The sequence below is a fragment of the Muscardinus avellanarius genome, assembly GCF_963383645.1.
Source record: "Muscardinus avellanarius genome assembly, chromosome: 3".
NCBI classification, from domain to species: Eukaryota; Metazoa; Chordata; class Mammalia; order Rodentia; family Gliridae; genus Muscardinus; species Muscardinus avellanarius.
Genome location: NC_137788.1, coordinates 141,668,030 through 141,694,074, shown reverse-complemented (window position 1 = coordinate 141,694,074; position 26,045 = coordinate 141,668,030). Strand labels below are relative to the sequence as shown.

Sequence of the window (26,045 nt, the reverse complement as noted above, 5' to 3'; positions counted from 1 at the left end):
GTGAGGCCCTGGTTCAAAATAAAACAGGGAGTCGGGCGTGGCGGCGCACGCTTGTAATCCCAGCATTGTGAGATCGGAGGATCACAGTTCGCGGACAGCCTCGGCTACTTAGCGAGGCCCTTTGCAACTCAGTGAGACACTGTTTCAAAAAAATAAAAAGACTAAAAATTAGGGTTGGGGGTGTAGCTCAGAGGTAGAATCCTCCTGGGTTTCATCCCGAGTAGTACTACAAAAATAAATAAATAAATAAATAAGGGCTGGTGGTAGCGCACCTCTTGGTTCAATCCTCAGTGTCAATATAACAAAAGAAAAAAAATTACAACATGAGAAGAAGAAGACTGGGGACAGAGATACAGGTGGTCACCGCCTCCTCCACCCAGGGTCCACAGCAGTCACAGCACGGAAGGTACGGAGAGGAGAAGCGCGCATCTGCCTGTGGACAGTGAAGGCTCCACCCTGGAGGAAACCTTTAAAGGGGAAGCGTGTGTGCATGTGTGTGCGTGTGCGTGTGCGTGTATGTGCATGTGTGTGTGTGTGTGTGCGCATGTGTGTGTACATTGTGCGTGTGTGTGTTACGGGGATTGAACCCCTGGTGTAGAGTGACGGGAGAGGGAGCAGCCCCAAGAGGAGCCGCTGCCCCGCCCTTCCTTTGCAGCCCTGGGGGTGGAACCCCAAGTTTGGTGGGTGCCAGGCAAGCCTTATGCCACCCGCCCTCGTGGCAGCTTTCTGCAAACTTGCCTGCCTTTCCTCGGTGCAGGCCCGAGGCCTCAGCCGTGCCCCATCCCAGCCAGATTCTGGGGTGCAGGAGACGGAGGCAAAGCTTTGGCTTTTGCGGCTCCCTTGGGTGCCATAGCCCAGAGTTATGGATGGCGGGCAGCTGGGGGCGGGGCGGGTGGAGGCCGAGCTCTCCCTGGGAGCTTTGCAGCTCTGGGAAACAGCTTCCTGGCTCAGCCGCCCTTTCAGAAAGCCCAGCCTGCCTGCCCCACACATACACTCCAGGAGCCATGGAGGGGCGTCTCTCCCAGAAGGGAACGGGAGGGTGGTAACAATGATGGCCCTATTACTCATCTCCCACGGCGGCGACGGGGGCTCTTTGCAGCCTCCCCTCCTTATCACGACCCTGCAAAGCTCTTTTCTCTGCTGTGCAGGGGAGAAACCTGAGGCCCAGAGGGATTAAATAGCTCTCCCAAGGGCAAACTCACAAGCTGTACTGGCAGGATTGGAACCCAGGTCTGTCTGGCCCAGATGCCATGCTGCATATGGTGAACCAGACCTGACGCCATCAGGAAAGGCAGAGAGAGAAATCAGACTGCGCCAGCGGGCGAGGAGGGCGAGGCTCAGCCGGCCACGTTGCAGGAGCCAGGCCAGAGCCGTCAGGGCGAGAGCCGTCAGGCCTTCACTGGATGGCTGAGCGTCCCTCACCAGCCCCGGCAAGGCCAACCCCAAGCTGGAATCTTCAGGTCAGGCCACATAGACTAGGGGTGTCCGCTGCCCCTGGGTGGCTAGAGGCGGGCAGCCCCAAGTCTCCTCAGGGGGTGGGCGTTCATTCATTCACCTGACCTGCAAATCAGGAGCTCCCTCCTCACTCCAAGACAGCTCGCGACTGAGGCCAGTGCCAGGAGCCCACAGGGGCCGCTCTGGGGCTATTTGGTTGCCTCTAAAGAGAAAACACAGAGCCAGGATCCCACTCCCTAGAAGCTGTCAGGACCCCAATGGGAGAGGTGGAATCCCTCAGAGCACTGTGCCCCACCTAACACCTGTGTGGATTTGCTAAACAAGAACACCCCGAAGGCTTTGGACGGCCATCTCAGGCCTGCAGAGAAGTCTGGTCATCCCCTGCGCCCCCTCAGGGGCCGTGACCCTTCCCCAGGGCGAGCCAAAGCCCAGCACGGGACCCTCAGCCCAGCCCCCGTTTCTGGCTGGCTCCATGGCTTCCAGCAAATCCCCAGAGCAGCTTCCTCCCTCTGCACAACAGGAGCAGTAACTGCGGGCGCCCCACCCGAGAGGGCTGCTGGGATAACTAATGGCGTGATGCGAGGGGAAGCCCTTGAGAACATTTCAAGGAAGACACAACCGAAGGCTTCCTTATGAATAATAGATGCCGGGCGGGCACCGCCAGCGCACATTCAGCACTTTGGGGCGGATGCCCGGGAGATGTGTGGTTATTTCGCTGTCGCCACTGATAGTTTAGTGCGGGGATGGCGGCAGTGGGGTGTGGGTGCCCCAGCCCCAGCCGTAGCCCCAGCAGCCAGCTCCTGAGCACACGTGGAGTCTCCACATCTGTCCCCTGTAAACAATGCCTGGAAGTCACCAGCCGGGCAAGAGGGCCCTGCTGTTCCCAGGCAGAAGCCACCGCACCTGCCTTCCTCTCCCCTTCTCAGTACTGGCCCCAAACCTACATTCCCCCCACATTAACCAATGCGTAGGAAATCACAATTATTCTGGATATTTTTACTCCACTGCTGAAAAGTTTGGTATTGTCTCCTGGTGCATAGTTAATTTAATTATCAAAAGAAAACGATGGAACGTTCGCTGCTAATTTATTGCCCAGTTACCAGAGAGACAGCACTGACATAATTGCGTGCTGAGCCTCGAGCTGCAGCTCAGGGGGCGGGCTGCCCATTCATCCTGAAAGAAGCGAATGAAATTGACTACCCGGGAGATCAATCAAGACATTAAACACTGTGATGAATGTGGCAGAATCCTTCGGGGCCTGAGATTTACAGGGCCCCTTTCACCACGCGCTCCGGGAGCCTCCTCACCGGCAGGCCTCATCACCAGGCGGGCTGCCTCCACCTCCGCTGCTTCAGGAAGGGGTGTGGGAAGGGCGCTCGCGGCAGGCTCAGGCCCGTCATCCCGCTACTCAGGAGGCAAGAGCCTGTCTCAAAAAAGGGCTGGGGATGTCGCTCGGTGGCAGAGCACTCACCTGCCATGTGCAAGGCCTGGAATCAACCCCCAGTACTGCAAAGAAGAAGAAAAAAAGGTGGGGGTTCTGGGACCCAGCTATACTCAGTGCCGCAAGAGAGCCAATGTGTGGATGGGACCCACAGCACAGAACAAAGACCCAAGAGCTCAGGATGGAGGCATGTCCAACTAGAAGGTGACTCAGGGATTATGGCCCAGCCCCTATATTGCCCAGAGAACATGAGCTTGTCATGAAAACATTTGAGCATTGTTGGTGCAGGGCTGCACCTGGGATGCGCTTCTTCCTCTGGTGGATTCTGACAGCTGTGGGCTGGGCCCGGCTGCCACACCTTGCTCTCCTCCCTTCAGCAGGGCTGGATGAGGAAATCCTCTGTGCCCCACGGAGGAACTCAGGTATGAACTCAGCTATGGCCTGCACTGGCAGCGGGCTGGCTGGGATTCCCGGGGCCAGTGCTGTAAGCTCTGTAGACTTTAGCTTCTCTGCAGGGTGGGTTGCGCTACACCTTGTATGGTCATGAGATTCCAATGACATCATGTATAAGAGGGGCTAGCACCGCAGCTTGAATAGCCCTATAAAATGGTTATTACAGCCTCCATCTACCCATCCTGTTTGCGCTCTGCCCACACATTCACAGGTTAAAGATGACCTAGTTCAAGTCACCATTTCACAAGGAAGAAAATGAGCCCTAAAAACAGGAAGCAGTCTGGGTGGCTGAGGGCGCGCCAGAGGCAGGAGGAGAACCCAAGTGTCCCTGAGACAGCCCTGAGGTTCCCCACACAGCCCCGCCTGGCAGCAGAACTCATGAGGGCCACAGAAGGCCGTGCTGCCTGCCCAGCCACGAGAGCAGGGCGAAGGGAAATCAGGTGAGGCCCAGGCCCTCGCCAACAAGCCACAGGCAGGGCCAGCACTTCGCCCCCTGCCCCTGCTCCAGTGACAGGCACAATGGAAACTGAGCCCAGGGGCATTCTACCTCCAAGCTACACCCCTGCCTTTTTTTTATTATTTTGAAACAGGGTCTTGCTAGGTTACTGAGAATCTTAATTGCTGAGGCTGGTCTTGAACCTGTGATCCTTCTGTCTCAGCCTCCCAAGGCAGTACACTGTGGAAAGAGGTCCTGGAGAAGACGAGGGGCGTGGAAGGCAGCCCGGCCCCCGTGCAAAGGCCACACGCACTACCCAGAGCGGCGGCCAGAGTGGGTCCCATGTTCCCCTGCAGGTCTCTGTCTCTTCAGTCCACTTAATGTGGACAAAACAAAAACCCTGGTCAGAGTCAGCATGAAATGTAACCAAGCCGACTGCCCCTTCCAGAGCAGGAGCGTGAGCACATTTACGGCAGGCAGCGGGCTCCCGGCCCAGCCCCGCCCGGCTCCGGGGACGAGGCTCCCTCCTCTCTCTGAGCATCACCGCAGCACTGGACCCATCTCCACAGCTTCCAGGGGCCCGTTCTGTTGCCAAAGAGCTTTCAGCCAAACCCACTCATGGCATAAGGCCAGAGGATTCCTGCAACAGCCTCCTGTTCCAGCTCCCATGGCCTCCTCCACCGCCGGTTCCACTACGCCGCGGTAGGCTGTGGCCTTCCTCGGCTGCCGATGGCCGCCCATTGCCAGGGACACGTCCAGGGGGCAGGGGCTTGGGAGGTAACGCAGCTCTTTGTGGAACAGTCCGATGGCATGTTTAACACTAATATATAAACAAGGAGCAACTACCAGCCTGCAGAAGGCCTTTTTAAGTATTCAACAAGATCACTCCACGTGTTCATAAGACAAAACAAGGGCCATGCAGGGACCATGGCTGCTGACATCCTGGTTAACATCCACTTGCTCCTGTCCATTCACTTGGGAATCTGCTCAGGTCCCCAAGAGGCAAGCCCTCAAAATTTTAGGGAAAAGTATGCAAGAGACTTGAACTGGTTTTAGGAAAAGTATGTAAGAGACTTGAGGTTGAACTTGGTATATTTTAATTGATTAAATTTTCCTGCAAATCAGAAAGACTTCTACAGTGTAACTTTTGTGGAACAATCACTGGCCCTGCTTTTGAAATGGCAGCGTTCCTGAGGACAAAGGCCTCCTCAGCCTGTGGTTCGTGTCTACAAGTTGGCCTCTAGTACCGCTCACCTTCACCTCACACCTCGGGTCCCTGTGAGCTCGACCCACCAACTCCACTCCGAGGAATGGCCCCGACGCCCGGAGCGAGCCCTCCTGTCCTCGCCGCGGGCCTGCCTCTGTTCTGTCTCCTCTCATCTTTCCCGGTACCTGCAGAATTGTGATCTCAGAGCCAGCACAAAGCGGCTCAGGGCAGTGGCCAGACTCCTCTGGGTATTTGTTTCAGAGTCCCAGACAGCATAGTCCGCGAGCCAGAGAAACTAGTGAGGACCACTCTCTGCGGTACAGCCCAGAGCACGGGGACCAGGGAAGAGCTGGCTGGCTCTCACTGACACCCTGGGAGCAGGGCCAAGGGGCCTACCTCTGAGCTACACCCCAGCCTTTTAGTTTTTGTTTTGAAACAGGGTTTTGTGAAGCTGCTGAGAGTCTTGCTAAATTGCTGGGCTAATTTTGAACCTGAGCTCCTCCTGCCTCAGCTTCCCAAGTACTAGGATTATAAGCGTGTGCCACCACACCCATCCCCATGACTGCCTCGTGAAGGCGCTCAGAGGAACTTCTGAGTCGCATGAAATCCTGTTGGAACCATATCCCAGAACACTGCCTCTCCTTTTCTCCCAGGATTCTGAAAGCCCCTCCCACCTGCAGGCGCTTCCCGCTCCTCTGCTGAGGCGAGGGTTGCGGCCCAGGGCAGTTGCCACTCTGGGACCAGACGTCCTGGTTTCAGATGTGGGCTCCCTTCTAAGCTATCTGAACTTGGGTGTTTGATAACCTCTCGGAGCCTCCTCTAAGAAACAGGGTAATTGTAACCATGCCCGGCTCGCAGAGCCTCGAGGACTGAGGGGTTAGGACGTGTGAAGTGCTAGGGCTGAGGGTTAGGACGTGTGAAGTGCTAGGGCGTGTACAGCACGTGCTGCAGTCGTGTCCTGCATGACGACGTTCTGGGCAGTGAGGGTGGCATATGTGACAGTGATCCCCTAAGATAAAGACTCCCGCCACACAGGGAGGCGGCGCATCCCCCAGGCACGGTGGTGCTGCCCGTCGTGTCAAAGTGTAGACGTATGATTGTGTGGAGGTGTGCAGAAGGCGAGGACGCCTAGCTCTGTGTAAGTATGCTCTGAGGTGTTCACACGATGCTGGAGTAGACTAGCACACTTACCGGTAAGTGACAGTGGCTGTGCTTAATGCTACGATAATGGGTTGTAGCTGATAAATGCTGGTTACGTGAACAGCTGTTTGGAGCTGGGGCAGGGCAGCCATGACAGCAGGGAGTAAAAGGGAGAAGACTGACCCAGAGCCTCGGCCGCTTCTGCCCGAGCCGAGCCGGCAGCTGTCTACTGGGGCGGCTTCTCAACCGTCACGTTTGCGTCTCTCCTGCCCCCACTCAGAGCACCCAATGGCGGCAAGAGAAACAAGAAGGCCCTGAGGGAGGCCAGCCCCTTACAAGAGCTGCGAAGGCAGCAGCAAGATGCAGGAATTACTGCTGTGGGAGTGATTCAAGCCAGGTGGCCCTGGGAAGTCATTTTCCCCTCTTCCCTCCTCCGTGGCTCATGAGCCCCACCTGGAAGGGGCTGCACACAGAGGGCCTGGCTGGCCGGCGGCCCCACCCCTCCACCTGCTTGACCAGGGCAGAGCTCCAGCTCCACTCCGCTGCCAGCCTTTCTCACTCTAATGCTGCAGCGGTCCCGCACACCTGGCCAAAGCCTCCGGGCTCTGTCCCTGGTCCCGCACTCACCCCAGTGTGTAGCCCAGGGGACGCGCCAGACTCGGCTGTGCTCCAGGCGGTGGAGTGAGCGCGCCAGCGGGACCCGCAGCCCACTCGGGGCGGCACGGCGGAGCCACCAGGAGGGCAGAGGAAAGGCCAGTGCTCCCTTGGCAGGAATGAAACACTCAGAATACCAAGCTATGTGTTTGTAGGCCGTGCTGTCTGTCTTCTTTAGAGATGCAAAGTCCTGCAATCTGACAAAACCTTAAAATGAATTGGAAACTTAAATTTAACTCAAGCAACTAAGTTCACCCAGCAAGGTCAGGTTTAAGTCCAGCCTGCTTCCATCAGGTTAGCTGTGGCTTTCTGAAGACGAGTGTGTCAGGTAACATCCACCCTTTGTAGACAGTAGGGTGTTTCTTTCTTTCTTTTTTTTTTTGGCCTTGATAAGTTGCTGAGGTTGGCCCCGAACCTGAGATCCTCCTGTCTCAGTCTCCGGAGTACTGGATTACAGGTGTGTGTCACCATGCCGCCTCATAGCCAGGCTTTTAAACTCTGAATGTGTTAGTCTCGTCCCCTTCTTCTATGAAATACACCCTTGAAAAATTACATTAGCTGATTAGGCTGGTGGAAACTTTCATATTTCCAACCTTGCCTAAAACACAGAGCTCTCTGTGAACAAGACAGCTAAAAAACAAAAACAAAAACAACCCCCCCCAAAAGTAAGTGTATTTTTACTCCCTTTCTTCTCTTTCCTTAAGAAGCTAGACATGTTTCTGATAGTAGCTTTAAAGCTGTAGCCAAGGCTTTATTATAGATTTTATTGCAGAATTAGAAAATTTCAGAAAATAATTATTTGGAACCACACATAATTAAAAACAAATATAACAATAGTCCCATAAAAAAAGCATTCTGGCTTCTGTTACAATTTTTTCATCAAATTATGAATTTCTATAATTTCAGTTGAATACTTTGATGTAAATTTCCTTAAGATAGGACTGTGATTCATTTTTTCTTCAGTATTTCAGTCATTTCAGGAACCACCTGCAAAACAAAATAAAAAAGCCGGTAATTAAGCAACTTGAGGCTTCATCGTGATAGGGCCACAGCTCTTGGCAGGCAGCGCCTGGAGGTCAGGAGAACCACACGGGTCAGGACCCCCTGCCCGGCGCCCCCTCCTGCAGCCCCTCCTCCCACCCACAGACCCGGGCGCAGGGCTGGCAGGGCCTGACACAACCGCAGACGGAGCACAGACACCGCTGTTTTTCCTGTCTGGCTGAGAGCGAGCTTCTGCCTGTTTCTGCACTGGGAGTCCACACCCAGGCGCCGGACCCGCCACGCCCGCCAGCCTCCCCTCACTGCGCACTCCACACGCACGGCTGCTTCCTAAGCATGTGCCCCTATCATCGGCCCAGGAATGAGCCGAACGATCAATATCATGACTCTTTATTACTATCAAGACCTTGTGCTAATGCAGCGGCTGGTCAGCAGACACAGTAAGTAACCACAGCAAAGGGAAAGTGACTCCTGCTTTTGAGAGGATTGGTGACAGCCCGCGTGCTGGCAGGTCAGGAGCTGCGCGGGGAGCCCTCTGTGACTGCCCTGACAGGAGAGCCGCAGCAGGAAGGGCAGGGAGTGCCGCGCAGACCTCTGCGCCTGGGTGAAATATCAATTACCCCGTCTTGCAAGGGGCTGCCGGCTGCCCTAGCTCACAAGGGTCCCAGCCGAACTCGCCACTGATGAATACAGCCTCTCAATTATTTAAGAGAGCTACATTTCCATTAGGTGGAAATAATGTGTTCGTACAAAATTTATTAAGGAAATTGTCGACATGTTGTTTCTTCCGAATGTCACTTTGTCTCCAGCCTATTAAAAGGCCCATGTTTACCACGAGCCGGCAGGCATTTGCTCAGGGGTGGCATTAAGTGCTGGCACCACTCCTCCTGCCTGTCCTCGCGGAGGACCATGAGCTCATGCCAGGCACACGGATGACATGCTAACCACGCTCGTGTGGGGCCCGAGCGCGTCAGAAAACAGGCTAGAGCCAGCTTCCCTCCACAGGAGGCAACACATTCGTTTGGTTTAGAATACATGATTTTAAAATGTCCCCACCACATTCTCCATGAAGGGCTGAGGGAACTTTCTCTCTCCATCATTTTATCTTTTCTATTATAACCATCTCCGACTTCCCAAGGACACCACAAAAGGCCTTACGAAGAGAAAAGAGAGGCGCTAACTCGGCTTCACTGAGTGACGTGACGGCCTGGGCGTAAGAAAGGCCACGCCAGCGCCTGGGCTCTAGTGTCCCTTTTCCTCTGGATATGTACAAGCATTCCCTACAGTTAGAACAAATAAAAGGCTACTCAAGTTTAAATACATAACTGCCAATATAAGTCACAGTACGTGTGTTTCACTTGTCTCTTAGCCCCTCAGTACTAAGGGACACGGCGATGTTCTCCACCACCACGGCCCTGACCAGGATGAGGTCTGACCCCTGCCCACAGGGAGCTGTGCCTCCTGCTTAGGGAGAAGACAGAGGCCTGTGAATCACCCAGTCCAAAATATGCTCCACTATTTATACTGAATTGTAGAAGGGTGAGAGAATAGTAATACATGCTCCAAATTTAGGAGTTCTGAAGAAGAAAAGATAAGTGTGGTTTAGTAAAACTCAGAACATCAAGCCGGGTGTGATGGCGCAGGCTTGTAACCACAGTACTTGGGAGGCTGAGGCAGGAGGATTGCAGGTTCGCAGCCAGCCCCAGCAACTTAGGCCCTCTGAAATTTAGTGAGACCCTGTTTCAAAATAAAAACTAAAAAAATATGGTTGGGGGTGTAGCTCAGAGGTAGAATGCCCCTGCTTCCATCCCTGGTACTGCAAAAAACAAACAAACAAACAAACAAACAAACAAACAAAAACCCCCACCACCAACAACACCAACAACAACAACAAAAACAAAACAACAACTCAGAATATCCTAGAGAAGAAAAGAATCTGGTCAAAAAAATGGAGAGGCCAACAGAGAGAAACACTGCAGGTTCCAGAGACAGTAAAGAAAATGTAATAACATTACATTACAGAGACAGTAAAGAAATGTAATAACTCGAAAATAGAAGTTTAAAAACGGTGATATGCCAAGTCCATTCAGTGAAGACAGAGGGTCCCTTCAACAGATGGTGCTGGCGCAAATGTATATCCACAGGCAGAGAATGAAGCAGGGCCCACCTCACACCACAGACAACAATGAACTCAAAATGGACCAACAACCTAAACATATGAGCTCTTAGAAGAATACAAAGAAAAGCCAGGCACTGTGTCACAAGGTTTGAAATCAACCTCAAAAACTTAGCGAGATCCTGTTTCAAAAGTAAAAATTTAAAAAGCTGGGAGTGTAAGTGGAAGGTAGGGTGCCCATGGGTTCAATCCTCAGCACCGAAAAAAAGGAAGTGAAAACAACTTACAGAATGGGAGACAATATTTGGAAATAATATTTCTGATAACGCCGGGCGTGGTGGCAAAAGTCTGTAATCCCCGCGCTTGGGAGGCTGAGACAGGAGGATCACGCAGGTTCAAAGCCAGCCTCAGCTACTTAGTGAGGCTCTCAGCAACTTGGTGAGACCCTGTTTCCAAATAAAGTATAAATATAGGTTTAGGAATAAAGCCTGGACGTAGAAAAGCCCCTGGGTTCCACCCCCAGTACGACACACACACACACAAAATCAACCTACCTATCTTCCCTCCCTTCCTTCCTCCCTCCCTCCCTCCCTCCCTCCCTCCCTCCCTCCCTCCCTCCCTTCCTCCTCCTCCTCCTCCTCCTCCTCCTCCTTCTTTCTTTCTTTCTCTCTCTCTCTCTCTCTCTCTCTCTCTCTCTCTCTCTCTCTCTCTCTCTCTTTTTGGTGGTAATGGGGTTCCTGGAAGCCCTTCTACCTCCGGGCTACACTCCCAGACCTATTTTTTTTTTATATTTTTATTTGGAAACAGGGTCTCTTAAGCCAGTGAGGCTGGCTTCGAAACAGCGCGATCCTCCTGTCTCTGCCTCCCAATCGCAGGGACTACAAGCGTGCGCCACCACGCCTGGCCTAAAAAAATATTTCTGATAAGGAATACAATTGATATATTCATCAATTTAAGAACAAAAAGAAATGCAATTTAAAACTGGGCAAAGAATGAAAGTATACAGATGGTCAGTAAGCACGTGAAAAGATGCTCAATGCCATCAGCCACGAGGAAAACACAAATCAAACCAAATGAGATGCTACTTCACACACACACAAGCGGCTCTCATGAAAAAGACAGGCTCTGCCGGGTGTGGTGGAGCACACTTATAATCCCAGTACTTGGGAGGCTGAGACAAGAGGATTGCAGGTTTGAGGCCAGTCTCAGCAATTCTGTGCAGCTCTCTGCAACTCAGTGAGACCTTATTTCAAATTAAAAGGGAAAACTGGGCTCAGAGGTAGAATGTCCTTGGGTTCAATCCTCAGTACTGCACACACACACCAACAAAACAAAACAAAAAACAAACAAACAAAAAAGTAGCTATGTGATGTGGCAATAGCATTTCCAAACGGAACTAAAAGCAATGAAGATGAAGGTACTTTATTCACACGGACGTTAAAGCAGCATCAAACTGGCCAAAAAGTGGACGCCACTGATATGGCTGCCAAAGGATAAGCGGACAGACAGACTGCGGCACATGCAGAGGACGACGTTTAGCAAGAAAAGGCAGTGCTGACGCTCACTACAGCACGGTGAGCTCTGAGAACCTCACGCTGTTAAAGCCACAGAGACACACAGTCCGCGACTCCACTCAGCTCATCTCGGCAAATCTACAGACGGAGAGTGGCAGTGCTCGCCTGGAGCGGGAGCGCGCGGGACAGGGACCGTGATGAACACGGCTGGAATCACCGAGTGGCTGCACAACTACACGAACACCGTACAAACCACTGACCTGGACATGTTAGAGGGTGCATTTTATGATATGAGAATTCTATCTCAGTAAATCTATTACATTAAAAAAATCAAGTGGCCTCCTATGCCCCACTGCTCGCTTTTTATAATAGTTACTATTTATTGAGTACCTACCATGTACCTGGGTGAAAGATAATACAAACAGGTGTTTATCACAGACTATTAGGTCGAGTTTAACTTCATTTAATCTTCATCACAGCCTTTAAGGTAGGTGGTATAGTATTAATACTATTCACGAGAAAGCTGACATTCAGAGATAAACTGACTTGGCCGACTTTCTACTTTGCCGTCTTAGGTCTCCTTCACTGAGGTGCCTGAGCTGACACACACACACACACACACACACACACACACACACACACACTCCATGTGTCTGCACGTCTGCTCAAACTGAGAGCTGCCTTTAATGTGGAAGGAGGGCGCACTGCATGTGGTACCACTTCCTCAGCGACCGCTACACAGATGCTCCTGCCCAAGGCAGGTACCTACCCACTGGAGGAACCCTGAACATGCCCAGCTGCTAACACTCATCCATTATCATGTCAGCCCCCATGCGAGCTGCAGCATCTATGTACAGGCAGACAGGAAAACACCTTAATACGAGCAAAATTACTTGTCAATTTATTAAGATATCCGCTTGAGGAAAACAAAAGGCAATCATAGTAGACACCTATTGACAAATATGTCGGTGTGGTACATGGTTGGAGTTCAATTTCACTTTGAAATAAAAGGATATTTAGCTGGGTGTTGTGGAACACACTTGTAATCCCAGTAGTTGGGAGGCTGAGACAGGAGGATCGTGCAGGTGCAAAGCCAGTCTCAGCTACTTAGTGAGGCTCTCAGCAACTTAGTGAGACCCTGTTTCCAAATAAAATAGAAAGTAGGTCTGGGGATATAGCCCAGAGGTAGAAAAGCCCCTGAGTTCTACCCCCAGTACCACACACACACACACACACACACAAAAAAAAAAAAAAAAAAAAAAAGGATATTTACCTGTCTATTCATACCTAATAGTAAATACTAATTCTTGTGCTATGTGAACAAAATTATTGTTGTACAGTGATTCAAAACATTTTGGGGTTTTTTTTGGTGTTTGTGGCACTGAGGAATGAACCTAGGGGGATTCTACCTCTGAGCACAGCCTTATACCTTCCCTCTTGCCTTCCTTTCTTTTTTGCAGTACTGGGGATGGAACCCAGGGGCATTCTACAAAAACGTATTATACAATTTTGACTTAAAGTTGCCGTAATAAATATGTGTTGTTAATATAGAGCAATATAACCATCCCATTAAGGAGTCCAACTTGTCTTTAAGATACCCACGTCCGCTGGGTGCACGCTTGTAATCCCAGCATTGGGGAGGCTGAGACTGGAGGGTCAAGGTCGTGGACAGCCTCGGCTACTTTGTGAGGCCCTCCGCAACTCTGTGACCCTGTTTAAAAAAAAAAAAAAAAAAACCAAAAACCCGATTTTTTTTAAAAGAATAAAACAAGATACCCTGTCCCCTGGATGGCGTCAGAATGTCACGCGAGGTGACTCAGTGGCATGACCTGGATCACACACAGCAGGTCTCTGAGAGCGCTTCCATCAGCCTCATGGGCTGACGAGGCACTAGCGCTCGAGTCCGCTCACTGGCTCAGCACGGCGCTCGACCTGCTGTGTCTGGAGGCAGAGCCCTTCCTCGGGTGATGCGTTCAGGGAGAACGCAAGTTTTGTGTGACAGCTCTATCCCTGACCAACTCTAAGAGGTTCTTAAACGACAATTTAGATTATAGCAACTTTAGTTACCTTAAATAAATCCGCAACTATTCCATAATCTGCCACTTGGAAAATTGGAGCTTCTGGATCTTTGTTAATGGCCACGATTGTCTGTGAAATAAAAACAGAGAGTTGGGCTCTTTTCAAGAAAACAAATCACACAGATGGACGATTTTAATTTCCTCTTACAACATATTAGTATTTTTAAAATGCCTACCAAATAAGATTAATTTGATGCTTCAATGCCAAAATTATACATTTATTAGAAGTTTGGGTCAGGATCGTAAAATTATCTTCCATTCTCCATACTGAGTTTATCTCAGTATGAAAAGAGTTTAAAATCATTATTAAAAAATTCTTTATTGAATTATAAAAAAATGTTTCATTTTAAATTTAAAAAGTAGCTGGGCATGGTGGCGCATGCTTGTAATCCCAGCATTCAAGGGGTGGAGACCAGAGGACAGGGTTCACAGACAGCCTCAGCTACTTAGCGAGGTCCTTCGCAACTCAGTGAAACCGTTTCAAAAATAAAAAGACTAAAAAATAGGGCTGGGGGTGTAACTCGGAGGTTCAATGCCCCTGGGTTCCATCCCCAGTACCAAAAAAAAAAAAAAAAAGTAAAAATTCTACACCCAAAGTTGCAACCTTTGTAGCTCAAATTATTTTGTCCTCTACATAACCCATCTCATTTGTTATTTCCTTCTAAGAATATAGAAGCTATCTTGTCAGACGGCTATTAAAGGAGAACTTAGAAACAAATTTTTTAAGCCCTCCAGGTGTGGTGATGCACATCTATAAGTTCAGCACTTGGGAAGCTGAGACAGGAAGATCACAGGTTCAAGGCTACCCTCAGTAACTTAGCAAGACCCTGTTTCAAAATAAAAACAAAACAGGAGCCAGGTGTGGTGGCACGCACCTGTAATCCCAGTACCTGACAGGCTAAAATAGGAGGATCACAGGTTTGAGGCCTGTCTCAGCAACTTAGCGAGACTCTATCTCAAAAAAAAAAGGGCGGGGGCTGGGGGTATAGTTTGGAAGTAGAATGTTCCTGGGTTCAATTTCTAATACAAAGAAAAAAAAATAGTTAATTTTTTAAAGAAGGGCTAAGGTTATAGCTTAAAGGTAGAAAGTCCCTGGGTTCAGTCCCCAACACTATGGGAGAAAAATTTTAAGTCATAATTTAAACAGCAAATATACATACTAAAATAAGCAAATTACTATATTTTTTGTAAAAACTATCAAACTTCTTCCTGTGAAAATATTTTTTTTGGTAAAAATATTGTCAAAAATGCAAAGTTATGACAGATTATTAACAGAGTTAAGAAGAAATAGTTTGGTATTCCCCATGGATCCTTTTAACAACACCACTGCAACTTAAAAAGTTAGAGTTTTGACTCAAATGTGATATTCTTTTAATAGATAGTGGATTATAATAATTCAAATCTCTAGAAGTAAAGTTTCTAGCTGTCACTGTACCATGAGAAAAACACTGGTATTAATATATTAAGTATTTTGGTAGAGTCTGACCTAAAACACAGGCTACACAACATACATATAACTCCCTTAAAGAGGCTCCAGAAAGGGGTGGGCAGAATGTGCCCTGGAGACTGAGGTACCGGATAGTCCAGGTACTGGCCAACAAAGAGACAATGGAGGAATTCCAGATAAGAGACTCAAAATGAAAACCACAAGGACAAACACTCTACATCGCAGACACCAAGTTTTCACGGAGGTGCTTTTCTTCTGGGAATGTGTCGCCTACTTCACAGCTACAAGCAGAGATATATTAAATTAATGATGGTTAATGGTTCTCCTGGAGGCCACCTAGTCAAACATCTGACAGTTTAATCATCTGAAAGCTTTTTCATTCCACTATATAAAAATTATTTTAAATGAAAGAGCACATAACTACAGGCAAGGATTAAGTATGCTATTTTTTTAAAAAGATGTGGGTTGGTTATAGTTGTTCAGATTATTAAAGTAATACTCCTGAGTTATCAATTGTAAATAACTATGATGATGTCCTGCTTGCAGCCAAGAGCCCTCCTTATAAGGTCAAGCTCTTCCTCATAACAGTTTTTTGTTTTATTTGTTTTGTTTTGGGAACTGGGGATTGAACCCAGGAGAATTCTACCTCTGAGCTATATACTCTCAGCCCCATTTCTATTTTTTATTTTGAGACAGGGTCTCGCTAAGTTGCTGAGGCTGGCCTTCAACCTGTAATCCTCCTGTCTCAGCCTCCCAGATGCCAGGATTTCAGGCCTAGGTCACCATGCCTGGCTCTTAATAATTTTTAAATGCACAGACTGGGTTCAGCCATATAATTACATATATAGTTCAAAAAGAGATTATGTTACATTGATTCATGTGATGTGGCAATCAAATCTGCATTCTTTCAACTACACCATGATGCTCATTAACCACAGGCTCAGAGGCGATACAACGGTCAGGCTTAAGCCATTCTAATGACCCATTTTAGAACTTAACCAAAATTACAATTATAAATAATTTTTCTCCCACATAAGACAGTAATGACAGGGGCTGTTATCTTTTTCATCCCTAACATCTACTAAAAGGAATGTACTTAATAAATATTTGTTGACTGGATGAAAAGAGTCTTGGCTGAAGTTTATTCTTACAGATGCCCACACAGTTTACTTCCTTCACTGCTCCCTGTTTGCTTGGACATAGACGATTACGTCTGTCTCACCACCCAGTCCTGATGCTGCGGAAGGAGACTTTTCACCAGATTCTTCTTGACATGCAGAATTTTTTATTTTAGAGAAGCAAAATTCTAGATGTGTTTGAACTGGTCTAGCTGAAAATATATTTTAAAGCTTCTGGTGTAGACTTCTTTTTTAATGCATAAATCACATTTTCCCCATTGGCACTGCTGTTTTCAGAGCTTGGTAAAGAAGCCTGCCATCCAACTGTGAAATGTGACTAGTTTTGGACCACTTCATTTAGAAGCTACAAAGAGGTAGTGTATGCATTTCTTCGAGTTAGAGGTTAAGCCTGTTAAAAGTTTTATTATCTTTTATACCAAGCTTCCATCTGAATGGATAAATGTGAGAGTGTCAGAGGCATCTCTGACTTCATGAAAGATAAGTTCATAATTCAAACTGTACATTGTTATGCATGAATTAATGTGTCATATTGTGAAATATATGTTCAGAGTCATTTCATAGGACTTTCAAATGTATTCCACACAGTGAGTTAAAATCAAGTGTTTTGTTTATACAGTGCACTTTTGAAAATTACTGAAGTATTAAGATGGCTTGATACTCTAACCCAAAATGCGTCAGACACACTTTAGTTACGACCCAGAAGAGGCCTGCCTGCTGTGCGAGGGGAGGACGGCAGGGAACCAGAGTGGAGCGGAGAGGGACTCGGGGCCAGAGCTGCTCAGACTGCTCAGCCTCACACGTGAGGGAACGTTCTGATCGCCGTGGAAGGCCTGTGCTGGGCGGGCACGGCCTGAGATGCCCACGGGGCGGCATGCAGGAGCCAGTGGAGAGCTGCAGCTCAGGCTCAGGCCGTGACACAGCACATCTTCAGGCAAAGAACTTCTTTACTTTTAGTTCCTAGCTCTATGTTAATGTAAAACTTTGGTTATTCATACTGTAACTCCATGAAAACATACAGTGAAAACCAAATTTTAAAATGTGAAAACCTGCTGAGTGTGGTGCAGCACACCTGTGATCCCCGCACTTGGGAGGCCGAGACAGGAAGAATGCAGGTCTGAAGCAGCCTCAGCAATTTAGGGACACCCTCAGCAACCTAGTGAGACTTTCAAAGAAAAAGGCCGCGGTGTAGTTCAGAGGCAGAATGCCCCTGGGTTCAATCCCTAGTACAAAAAAGGTAGAGGCTCTTCCTCTTACCCTGTAATTACTGTGTACATTACCTTGCTATCTTTCATCCCAGCTAAATGTTGGATGGCTCCTGATATTCCAACGGCAATATAAAGTTCCTGAAACAAGAGATCAAATTATTAGGATATATTTATACGATATAATGCTTTCCAAAGTGCTTGCCATTAACAATTTCTTAGTCAAAAGATACATTAGATAAAACAGATGCAAAATGTATTCTCATGTCTTCTTTCTTCCTTCATCTCTTAATCCAATTTTCTTTTTCCTTTTCAAAAGACTCCCTACAGTGGAAGTGAATAATGAGAATGATACAGCACTTACTACGTACCAAACACTGAGCTAAGCATTTTATATCAATGGTCTCAATCTCACAATCCTGCAATTATCTATGGGCACTTCTCATCTGTGACACGCATTTTGATATCACTGTGGAACATGAGTGAATATGATAATTAGGAAATACTTATTAAACTTCTTACTTAGAGCAGAAATACAAATCAGTGCCAAGAGGGTACAAACACACACATACATGCACGTGCACACATGTACATGATCTCCCTGAATAAAGAATAATAAACTCCTCAAAGGCATGGACTACAAATTTCTAGGTTCTAATGACCAGGCCACACTGTAGCTTCTCAGTAAATGCTGTCGATATCAACACCTCTTCCTGATCCCCTGCAATAATTAGAAGAGAATGATGACGATGACTCTTCTGTTCTCGTATCTAATTTTTTCTGAGTACCCATGTTTGAAAAATAAAACTTACTACCATCATGGAAAACTGACTTAACAAGTACTGAATTCTAAGAGCTCAGTCTACTAGACATCATTAAACCTTTTCCCACACATAAAGTGAACTAACATGTCCTGGCTTGGGTAGGAGGTGCGCCTACCATGTAACCAGAAGAACACGACAGTTCTGTCCGAGTCTTTCTGTGTGACATGGAGAAAGCGCTGAAGGTGACTTTTTCATGCTTACTTTTATCACAGGGCAGATCCTTCAAAGCCAACGATAGTTTCAGGCGGTGCCGTCTGTTTTCTGCACCACCTGTGATCTAACAAGGGCTCACTCCAAAATAAAAGCATTTCAAACAGCATCTAGGTAACGTTCCTGCCTCCCAGTGTGGTGGCTTTTCACAGTGCCTTAACGTGTATGGCCACATCAGGTCAATAGCTGTCCCTGAGCCTCAGTTCTCCTACCTGTGAACAAGGAGGAACAGTCCCAACTGTCTCGACCTCACAATTATCTTGGGATTTTCTGGGGATACTCACTGGTGCTGTTTTAAAAGCTCCCCAGGATGCTCTAGAGAGTAGCCGGAGCTGAGAACCGGCCTTGAGGAGGGAGATGCCTCAGCAATTCTGCAGCTTGAATTCTGGACATCGGTACTATATTCCTGGCCTTCTCTTAAGAGGCGTAAAATGTCCAACTGCTTCCAGAGGAGCAGGACACTTCTGTATAATCTAGAAAATGAAACAATCTAGTCCCCAAAGTGAGCTATTCATCTAAAAAAGGCTGAGCTTGTTTTCTGGTTCAGGATGTTCTACAGTTATCCGCAGAAGCCTGAGGACAGGTAAGAGCTTAACGAGACTGTCTGAGCGTGGGAGGTCTACCACCAAAAGCAAGATAGAGAAGCAGGGATAAATGAACGCATGCTGCCTCATTCTGTCCTGAATGTATCCAGCGTGTAAGTTAGGACTGTGCACAGCTCAACAATGCAACAAGGCCCGGCCATTATACTGTCTCCTCAGACAACACGACTGCGAATGGGAAGCCAGCTACTGTTTTTTGAATACAGATCATTATTTTCTAACTAGGATTTACAGAAAACTCAATGGATAATTTTAAGGTCATTTAAGGAACATTAATTAACTTAATAATAAAAATAGCCAGGCGTGGTGGCGCAAGCTTGTAATCCCCGTGCTTCGGAGGCAGAGACAGGAGGACTGTGCTGGTTTGAAGCCAGCCCCGCTGGCTTAAGAGACTCTGTTTCCAAATAAAATAGGTCTGTGAGTGTAGCCCAGAGGTAGAAGGGTTTCCAGAAACCCCAGTACCACACAAAAAAAGGTAATAATAATAATAATAAAAATATACTTACTAAAGTTCACGTTCAGGAAAAGCAGGCTGACAGAGACTAATAGCATGTTTTTTAAAGCAAGTTATTTAAACAGATAGAAGCGGTCTCTCTAACCACTCTTCTAGGTACACTCTCAAAGCAAGCAGTGGAAAAGATCAATAGTTCTATAAATGAGTCTTTCTGACATACATGTCTACATTAAAATTCAACAAGTCTTAAAAGCTCCATTTGCATCATCAAAATGCTAATAAAAATGTTGATCCACTCTGCAATAAACATAAATATAATATAAATAAGTCTACTTTACACCCCCCATAAAATCCTCTGACTTTAACCATAAATGTACAAGGAAAATAATAGATTTGAGGCCAAAATCAACCAATGCTAGGTGCTCCAGGGCAAGATCTACCTTTCTGACCAGCATAAATAGCCCAAATGGGCCTACTTGATCAAGAGGACCTATTTTACTGTCTTGCAAACATCGTTCTTTAGATAAAAACACTGAAACTAACCGGGCGTGGTGGCACACGCTTGTAATCCCGGCGCTTGGGAGGCAGAGACAGGAGGATCGCGCTGGCTTAAGAGACCCTGTTTCCAAATTAAAAATAAATAAATAAAATAGGTCTGGGAGTGTAGCCCGGAAGTAGAAGGGCTTCCAGGAACCCCAGTACCACACACACACACAAAACAACAACAACAACAAAAAACACACTGAAACTAGAGCTCTGACGGAGTCCAGGGACTTGGGCCACTGTGCTGGGGCCCTGTGGCCCTCTAAAGGCAGGAAGAGGCTTTCTTTTCCTTTATAAAACATGCACAGGCAACCAGACTAACATCCTAGGATGCTTCCTTGTGGTTCAGAAAGCATTTCTGTATTTCAATAATAATAATTAGTATGTACAAAATCCTCTACAGATGCTAATTTATGGAGCACTTCAGATACTGCTTAACAACATAAAAAGGCAATCCCTGCCCTGAAGCACTTTCCTTCTAAGTCAGTAAAATGACTGAGAGAGAAAATGAGAGAATAAAGGGGAGAACAGCAATTAAGGGTTTAAAAAGAGATGGGATTAAACAAAAACGCAGACACTAGAAGAGGGAGGGGTAATCATGGAGACCTCCTCCCAGCTCTGACTCAGGCAGGAAGTCCAGGGAGGACAGGTTGCCCACATGGCTGGGAGCAGTCGGGCGGTCACTGCCATGCAAGGGCAGGATGTGGGAAGAAGCAAAGGCACAGGAGGGGAGAGGAGCAGCGGCACTGCAGAAGACAGACAGGGCGGCGGCCTTCGCACACCTCGGCAGTGAGAAATAAAGCACAAATCCTTTTGCCAAAAGCTAAAAAAAACTATAGCTATGGATTCATCCAAAGAACTCGAGGCTGAGGCCTTCAGACGGACTGAGGTGGAAAGAAGGAGACTTAGAAATTGCTGCAACTGACGCGGTTTACAGGTTTGCCAGAGAGGCACACGCTGTGGTTAGGAGCCCAAGGTTCAAACCCCAGCTCTGCCAGCTGGTGGTCATTATATAACCTCTTTATGTCCCCACTTGTTTGTCTGAAAAGAATGGGACTATAATGATTCCTACTTCTTGAGTTATGCTAGTGCTTCAGTTCTTAGAAGAGTATCTGGTGTCCTAAGATGTTGGTACACCTCTCCTGGGTTGAAGTTTATACAAATATTAACTCCTTAATTCCCGGATTCTGAGGAGTCTCAGGATGACCATGAACAGTCGAGCAGGCAGTACACTGAACAACTCTAGAGGGAGGCACTATTCTTTAAGTCCCTACTGATCCACACCTGTGTTTGGGGGGAGTACTGGGGATTGAACCCAGGGGTATTCTACCTCTGAGCTACACCCCCAGCCCTACTTTTTATTTTTTTTTTATTTTGAAACAGCTTCTCACTAGGTTGTGGAGGGCCTCATCACTAAGTAGCTGAGGCTGGCTGCAAACCTGTAATCCTCCTGTCTCAGCCTCCCAAGTACTGGGATTACAAGGATGCGCCACCACACCTGGCTTGATCCATATTTTTATTACAATAATTTTCCAACAGATGGCAGTATTAAAACTTGAGAAAGGGGTACCTAGAATTCATACAAAGATAAATAGTCAGCTGGGTGTGGTGGCGCACGCTCGTAATCCTAGTGCTTGGGAGGCTGAGACAGGAGGATCACCGGGGTTCAAAGCCAGCCTCAGCTACTTATAGTGTGGCTCTCAGCAACTTAGTGAGACCCTGTTTCCAAATAAAGTATAAAAAAAGGTCTGGGAGTATAGCCTGGAGGTAGAAAAGCCCCTGGGTTCCACCCCCGATGCCACACACATACACACACACAAAAAGATAAGTAGTCTAGTAGAAGTGCTAGACAGCCAGAATCCCCTGTGGTACAAATATTATAATTTTCTAAGTGTACCATGACAGGAAAGACACTCAGAGGTATTCGCTGATTTTAACTGTTAACGTTGGGCCTTACAGGTAATATACAGATGACTAATTCTCTGCCCCCTTGTCCTTAAGAAGTTCATGGTCTAACACAAGCCAAGCCGGCTTGTAATATAGAATGGCCAAGAAGTATGGTAGAGCTGGGTCTTTTGTGCACACTCACTCACACCTGCCTTGGAGAAGGCCTTTAGGGACAGGAGGCTGATCAGGGGATGGATCCTTGCCCTGTTTTTGCAGTCTACCTCATCTGTTCCCGCTCCCCTTCTCCTTCCTGTAAGACAAGCTTTTAAATGGTTCTACCTTGATGACAAAACTGCATGGCTGAGAAACATAAGGATGACTAGAAGGAAATCACAATACTTTACAGAAATCTGACCAGCTGTGGAGTCAGCATGGCGGAGAACTCGCTGGTAGGTGTGTGCTTTGGCTCCTTTCTTCAGAAACTAAATATGTACTAACATCACTGCTATATTACCTAAGTCTGTGCAGGAAACCTGAGGGGTTTTATCTGAGTCCTGCTTAGTTTACAAGTTCAGTGCAAAAGCTACAGGGAAAGCTGTCTCCTACTTGCATGCTGACTTTAGTCTAGCATTTGTAAATCCAAAACAGATACTCAACATAAATATCTTGGAAGCCACATATCTAATTTTAAAATTTTAGAAGTTAAGGTTAAAAAAGGTGAAACTAGCCGGGTGTGGTGGTGCACGCTTGTAAACCCCCCGCTTGACAGGCTGAGACAGGAGGATGGCACAGGTTCGAAGCCAGCTACTCAGGTACTGAGTGAGGCTCTCAGCAACTTAGTGAGACCCTGGTTCTACATAAAGTATAAAATAGGTCTGGTAGAAAAGCCGGAGGTAGAAAGCCCCTGGGTTCCACTCCCAGTAATACAAAAAATAAATAAAACAATATCCTTACGTTGCTTTAGACAGGATAAGAGTTTTACCGAACAAAGTATTTTCTCAACCTTCTTTACTCAATGGACTAGTTGCTGTTTACTCAACAGCAACTTTTATAGCTAAAACATAATACACACACACGCACAGGACAGAGGCCAGGTTATAAGCTAAATGAATTCATCATAGCAAATAATGACTGCCTCTGCCACTTTAAGAAGCAGATTTAACTGAACAATATTTTCTAATTATTGAGGGCCTCCTGTGCATTAATATTGTTGTATTTCCTCCTGCTGCTTATTTAAAAAGCCAAGCTATTTCTTCTGTTTGCCAAGTTGTATTTAAGACTCTTCTTTTTGGAAGAGGCCCTAAAACACAGAGTATTATAACTATCTGCTACTGTGTTCTTGTCACCTCTGCCTGTGTGATGGAGCTCTGAGGCAGGATAATGGCTAAAGAGAGTTTCATTTTGGTTTGAAGCTGAAATTATGTCCATCTATCAGACAATTGCCCTGTACTGGTTCATGTTTTATCAGGATTTAAAACAGCATAGCAGAGACTACCAGGCGTGGTGGCGCACACTTGTAATCCAGAGCTTGGGAGGCTGAGACAGGAGGATCACACAGGTTTGAAGCCAACCTCAGCTACTTAATGAGGCTTTCAGCAACTTGGTGAGACCCTATTCCCAAATAAAGTATAAAAAAGGTCTGGGAGTATAGCCTGTAGGTAGAAAAGCCCCTGGGTTCCACCCCACTACCACCAAAAAAAAAAAAAAAAAAAAAAAAAGCATAGAGGAGCCAGGCGTGGTGGCACACGCTTATAACCCCAGCATTTGGGAGGCTGAGACAGGAGGATGCAGTTCAAGAAAAGCCTCAGGCCCTTGGCAACTCAGTGAAACCCTGTTTCAAAATAAAGAATATAAAATAGAACTGTTTCATCCCCAATATTGCAAAAAATAAAAATAAAACAGCATAGCAATCAGCAAGATTACATGTGTTGCTTATGATAGGCCAGTAACCACACTGTACTTTGCAAATATTATCTCACTTACCTATCACAACTCTATAGAATGGAAATTATTCCCATTAAATAGAAGAGAAAGTAGAGGCCCAGGCAGCTTGCTGAGTTTTCCAAGGTTATAAACACCTAGTAAAAGGCAGGCTTTCCCCCACATTTACTGTTATATATATGAAAATTAAATACATGAAAAGTGTATGATATGACAATTTGATATACATATACATTGTGAATCATCACAACCAATTTAATTAACATAAACATCACATCACTTAGTTTGTGTCTATGAGTATGTGGTGAAAACACTTAAGATTTACTCTTTTAGTGCCCAGGGTAGCTCAGTGGTAGAGCCTAGCACAAGGCCCTGGGTTCCATTCTCAGCACCACACACACAAAAAAATACTCTCTTAGCAAATTTCAAGTATTTAACTCAGTACCATTAACTATAGTCACCATCCTATATACTAGATACCCAGCATTTATTTTGCACAACTGAAATTTTGTAGTCCTTGACTGACATCTCCCTCCCTCCCTCAACACCACCCTTTCTATTTTAAAAGGCAGGCTTGTGAGCGGGGCGTGGTGGTGCATGCTTGTAATCCCAGCATTCCTGAGCCTGAGACTGGAGGACTGCAATTCTCGGCCAGGCTCAGGTACTTAACATGGCCCTTTGCAACTCATTGAGACCCTGTTTCAAAATTTAAAAAGGACTAAAAAGCCAGGCGTGGTGGCACACGCTTGTAATCCCAACATTTGGGAGGCTGAGACTGGAGGATCGTGGTTCAGACAGCCTCAGCTACTTAGTGAGGCCCTCTGCAACTTAGTGAGACCCTGTCTCAAAATAAGGAATAAAAAATAGGGCAGGGAGTGTAGCTTGAGGGTCAAATGCCCCTGGGTTCCATCCCCAGACCGGCAAATAAATAAATAAATAAATAAATAAAATAAAAAGGACTAAAAAATAGGGAAATAGGGCTGGGGGTGTAGCTCGGAGGTACAATGCCCCTGGGTTCCATCCCAAATGCTGCAATTAAAAAAAAAAAAAAGCAGGCTTGTTAACCTCAGTCCTTGGATTCCAAGTTTTGTACTTTTTCTACTATATCATGTCTGAGTCAATATGGACAGTTATGATAATATGCTTTAACTGACATCACCCGTCTACTAAACCTCCAGGAAATATATCGTAAGGAGGGAAGGAAGTGAGTATATTGTTAAGGAAAAAAAATCCCTAAAACAAGATGAAATCGGGTGAATAGCCAGCTTTAGTTTGCATATTAAAAACGAAGTACTGTCCATTTTAGCCAAGCTTAGCCTTTACCTGTGTTCCTAGAAGTATATCAGCCTGCGCATCATCTCTGGGCTCCTTAGCTTAAATCACGACACAAGCCACCTCTGTTGGCTGTCAGTCTATCAGCCACCTGCAGTCAGTTAGCATGCCTACCAGGCAGACATGCTCCAGCTGCAAGGCTATCAGAAAGCCTGACTCAAAGAGGCAAGACTCCGCAGGTGCGCCTTTAATTTATACAATGTACCCTGGAAACTCACACTTTTTACATCAATATTCTGATCACTTTCAGTGAGGTCTGGTTCCAAATAACTGTTAAAGGGGAAATGTCCAGAAGCAAAGCCAGATTTACTTGCAAGAAAAGGCAGTGCTCCTCACCTAGCCTCTTCACGCGAACGGACTTCCCCATTCCGTAAGACTTGGTGCTTGCTGTCACATGATATGTAGCTTGGACTTTGAGTCAAAGATTCTTTGGAACCTGATATTCATCCACAGATATGATTTCCTCCATATTCTTTTTACCAGCTCATCTTTTCTCCCAAGAGGTACAGAGAATCAAGCTAATGACTTTTTCACAACTAGCCTAGTAATAAATATGCCAAAAGCAGATGGTAATTTATGCTATCGTGTGCTTCATTATGTAACTCACATTTCTCTGTTCAAATTTTAATAACCCAGTTGTTCACATACAAAGTTAAAAAACATAATTAAGTATATTGTGACATATAATCCAAAAGTTTAAATGTAAGCCAGAAAAATGAAATTTTAGGCCTTGATCTTTTAGCACAGTTTTTTAATTGCAGATTTCAGTTATATATAATGTAAAGGACCTAACAAAGTTTTTCTTAAAACATTTTCATATTAAATTGTAATTTTACAGCCGGGCGTGGTAGTGCACGCTTGTAACCTCCATACTTGGGAGGTGGAGACAGGAGGATCGTGCAAGTTTGAAGCCAGCCTCCCTGGCTTAAGAGATCCTGTTTCCAAACAAAATATAAAATAGGTCTGGGAGT

General features: G+C 46.7%; 1 protein-coding gene across 2 annotated transcripts in view; it reads right to left on the bottom strand.

Moving 5' to 3' along the window:
• Positions 1-7,535: 7,535 nt before the first annotated feature.
• Positions 7,536-26,045, bottom strand: part of ETFA (electron transfer flavoprotein subunit alpha) — a gene marked incomplete at its 5' end in the record, with an annotated part of 67,283 nt that continues 48,773 nt past the window's right edge. For both annotated transcript variants that reach the window (XM_080692320.1, XM_080692321.1), the window contains 3 exons: positions 7,536-7,773; positions 13,483-13,563; positions 17,357-17,422. In XM_080692320.1, the coding sequence (XP_080548446.1) occupies positions 7,735-7,773; positions 13,483-13,563; positions 17,357-17,422 (186 nt within the window). In that variant the 3' untranslated portion in view covers positions 7,536-7,734. The remainder of the gene's footprint in view (positions 7,774-13,482; positions 13,564-17,356; positions 17,423-26,045) is intronic.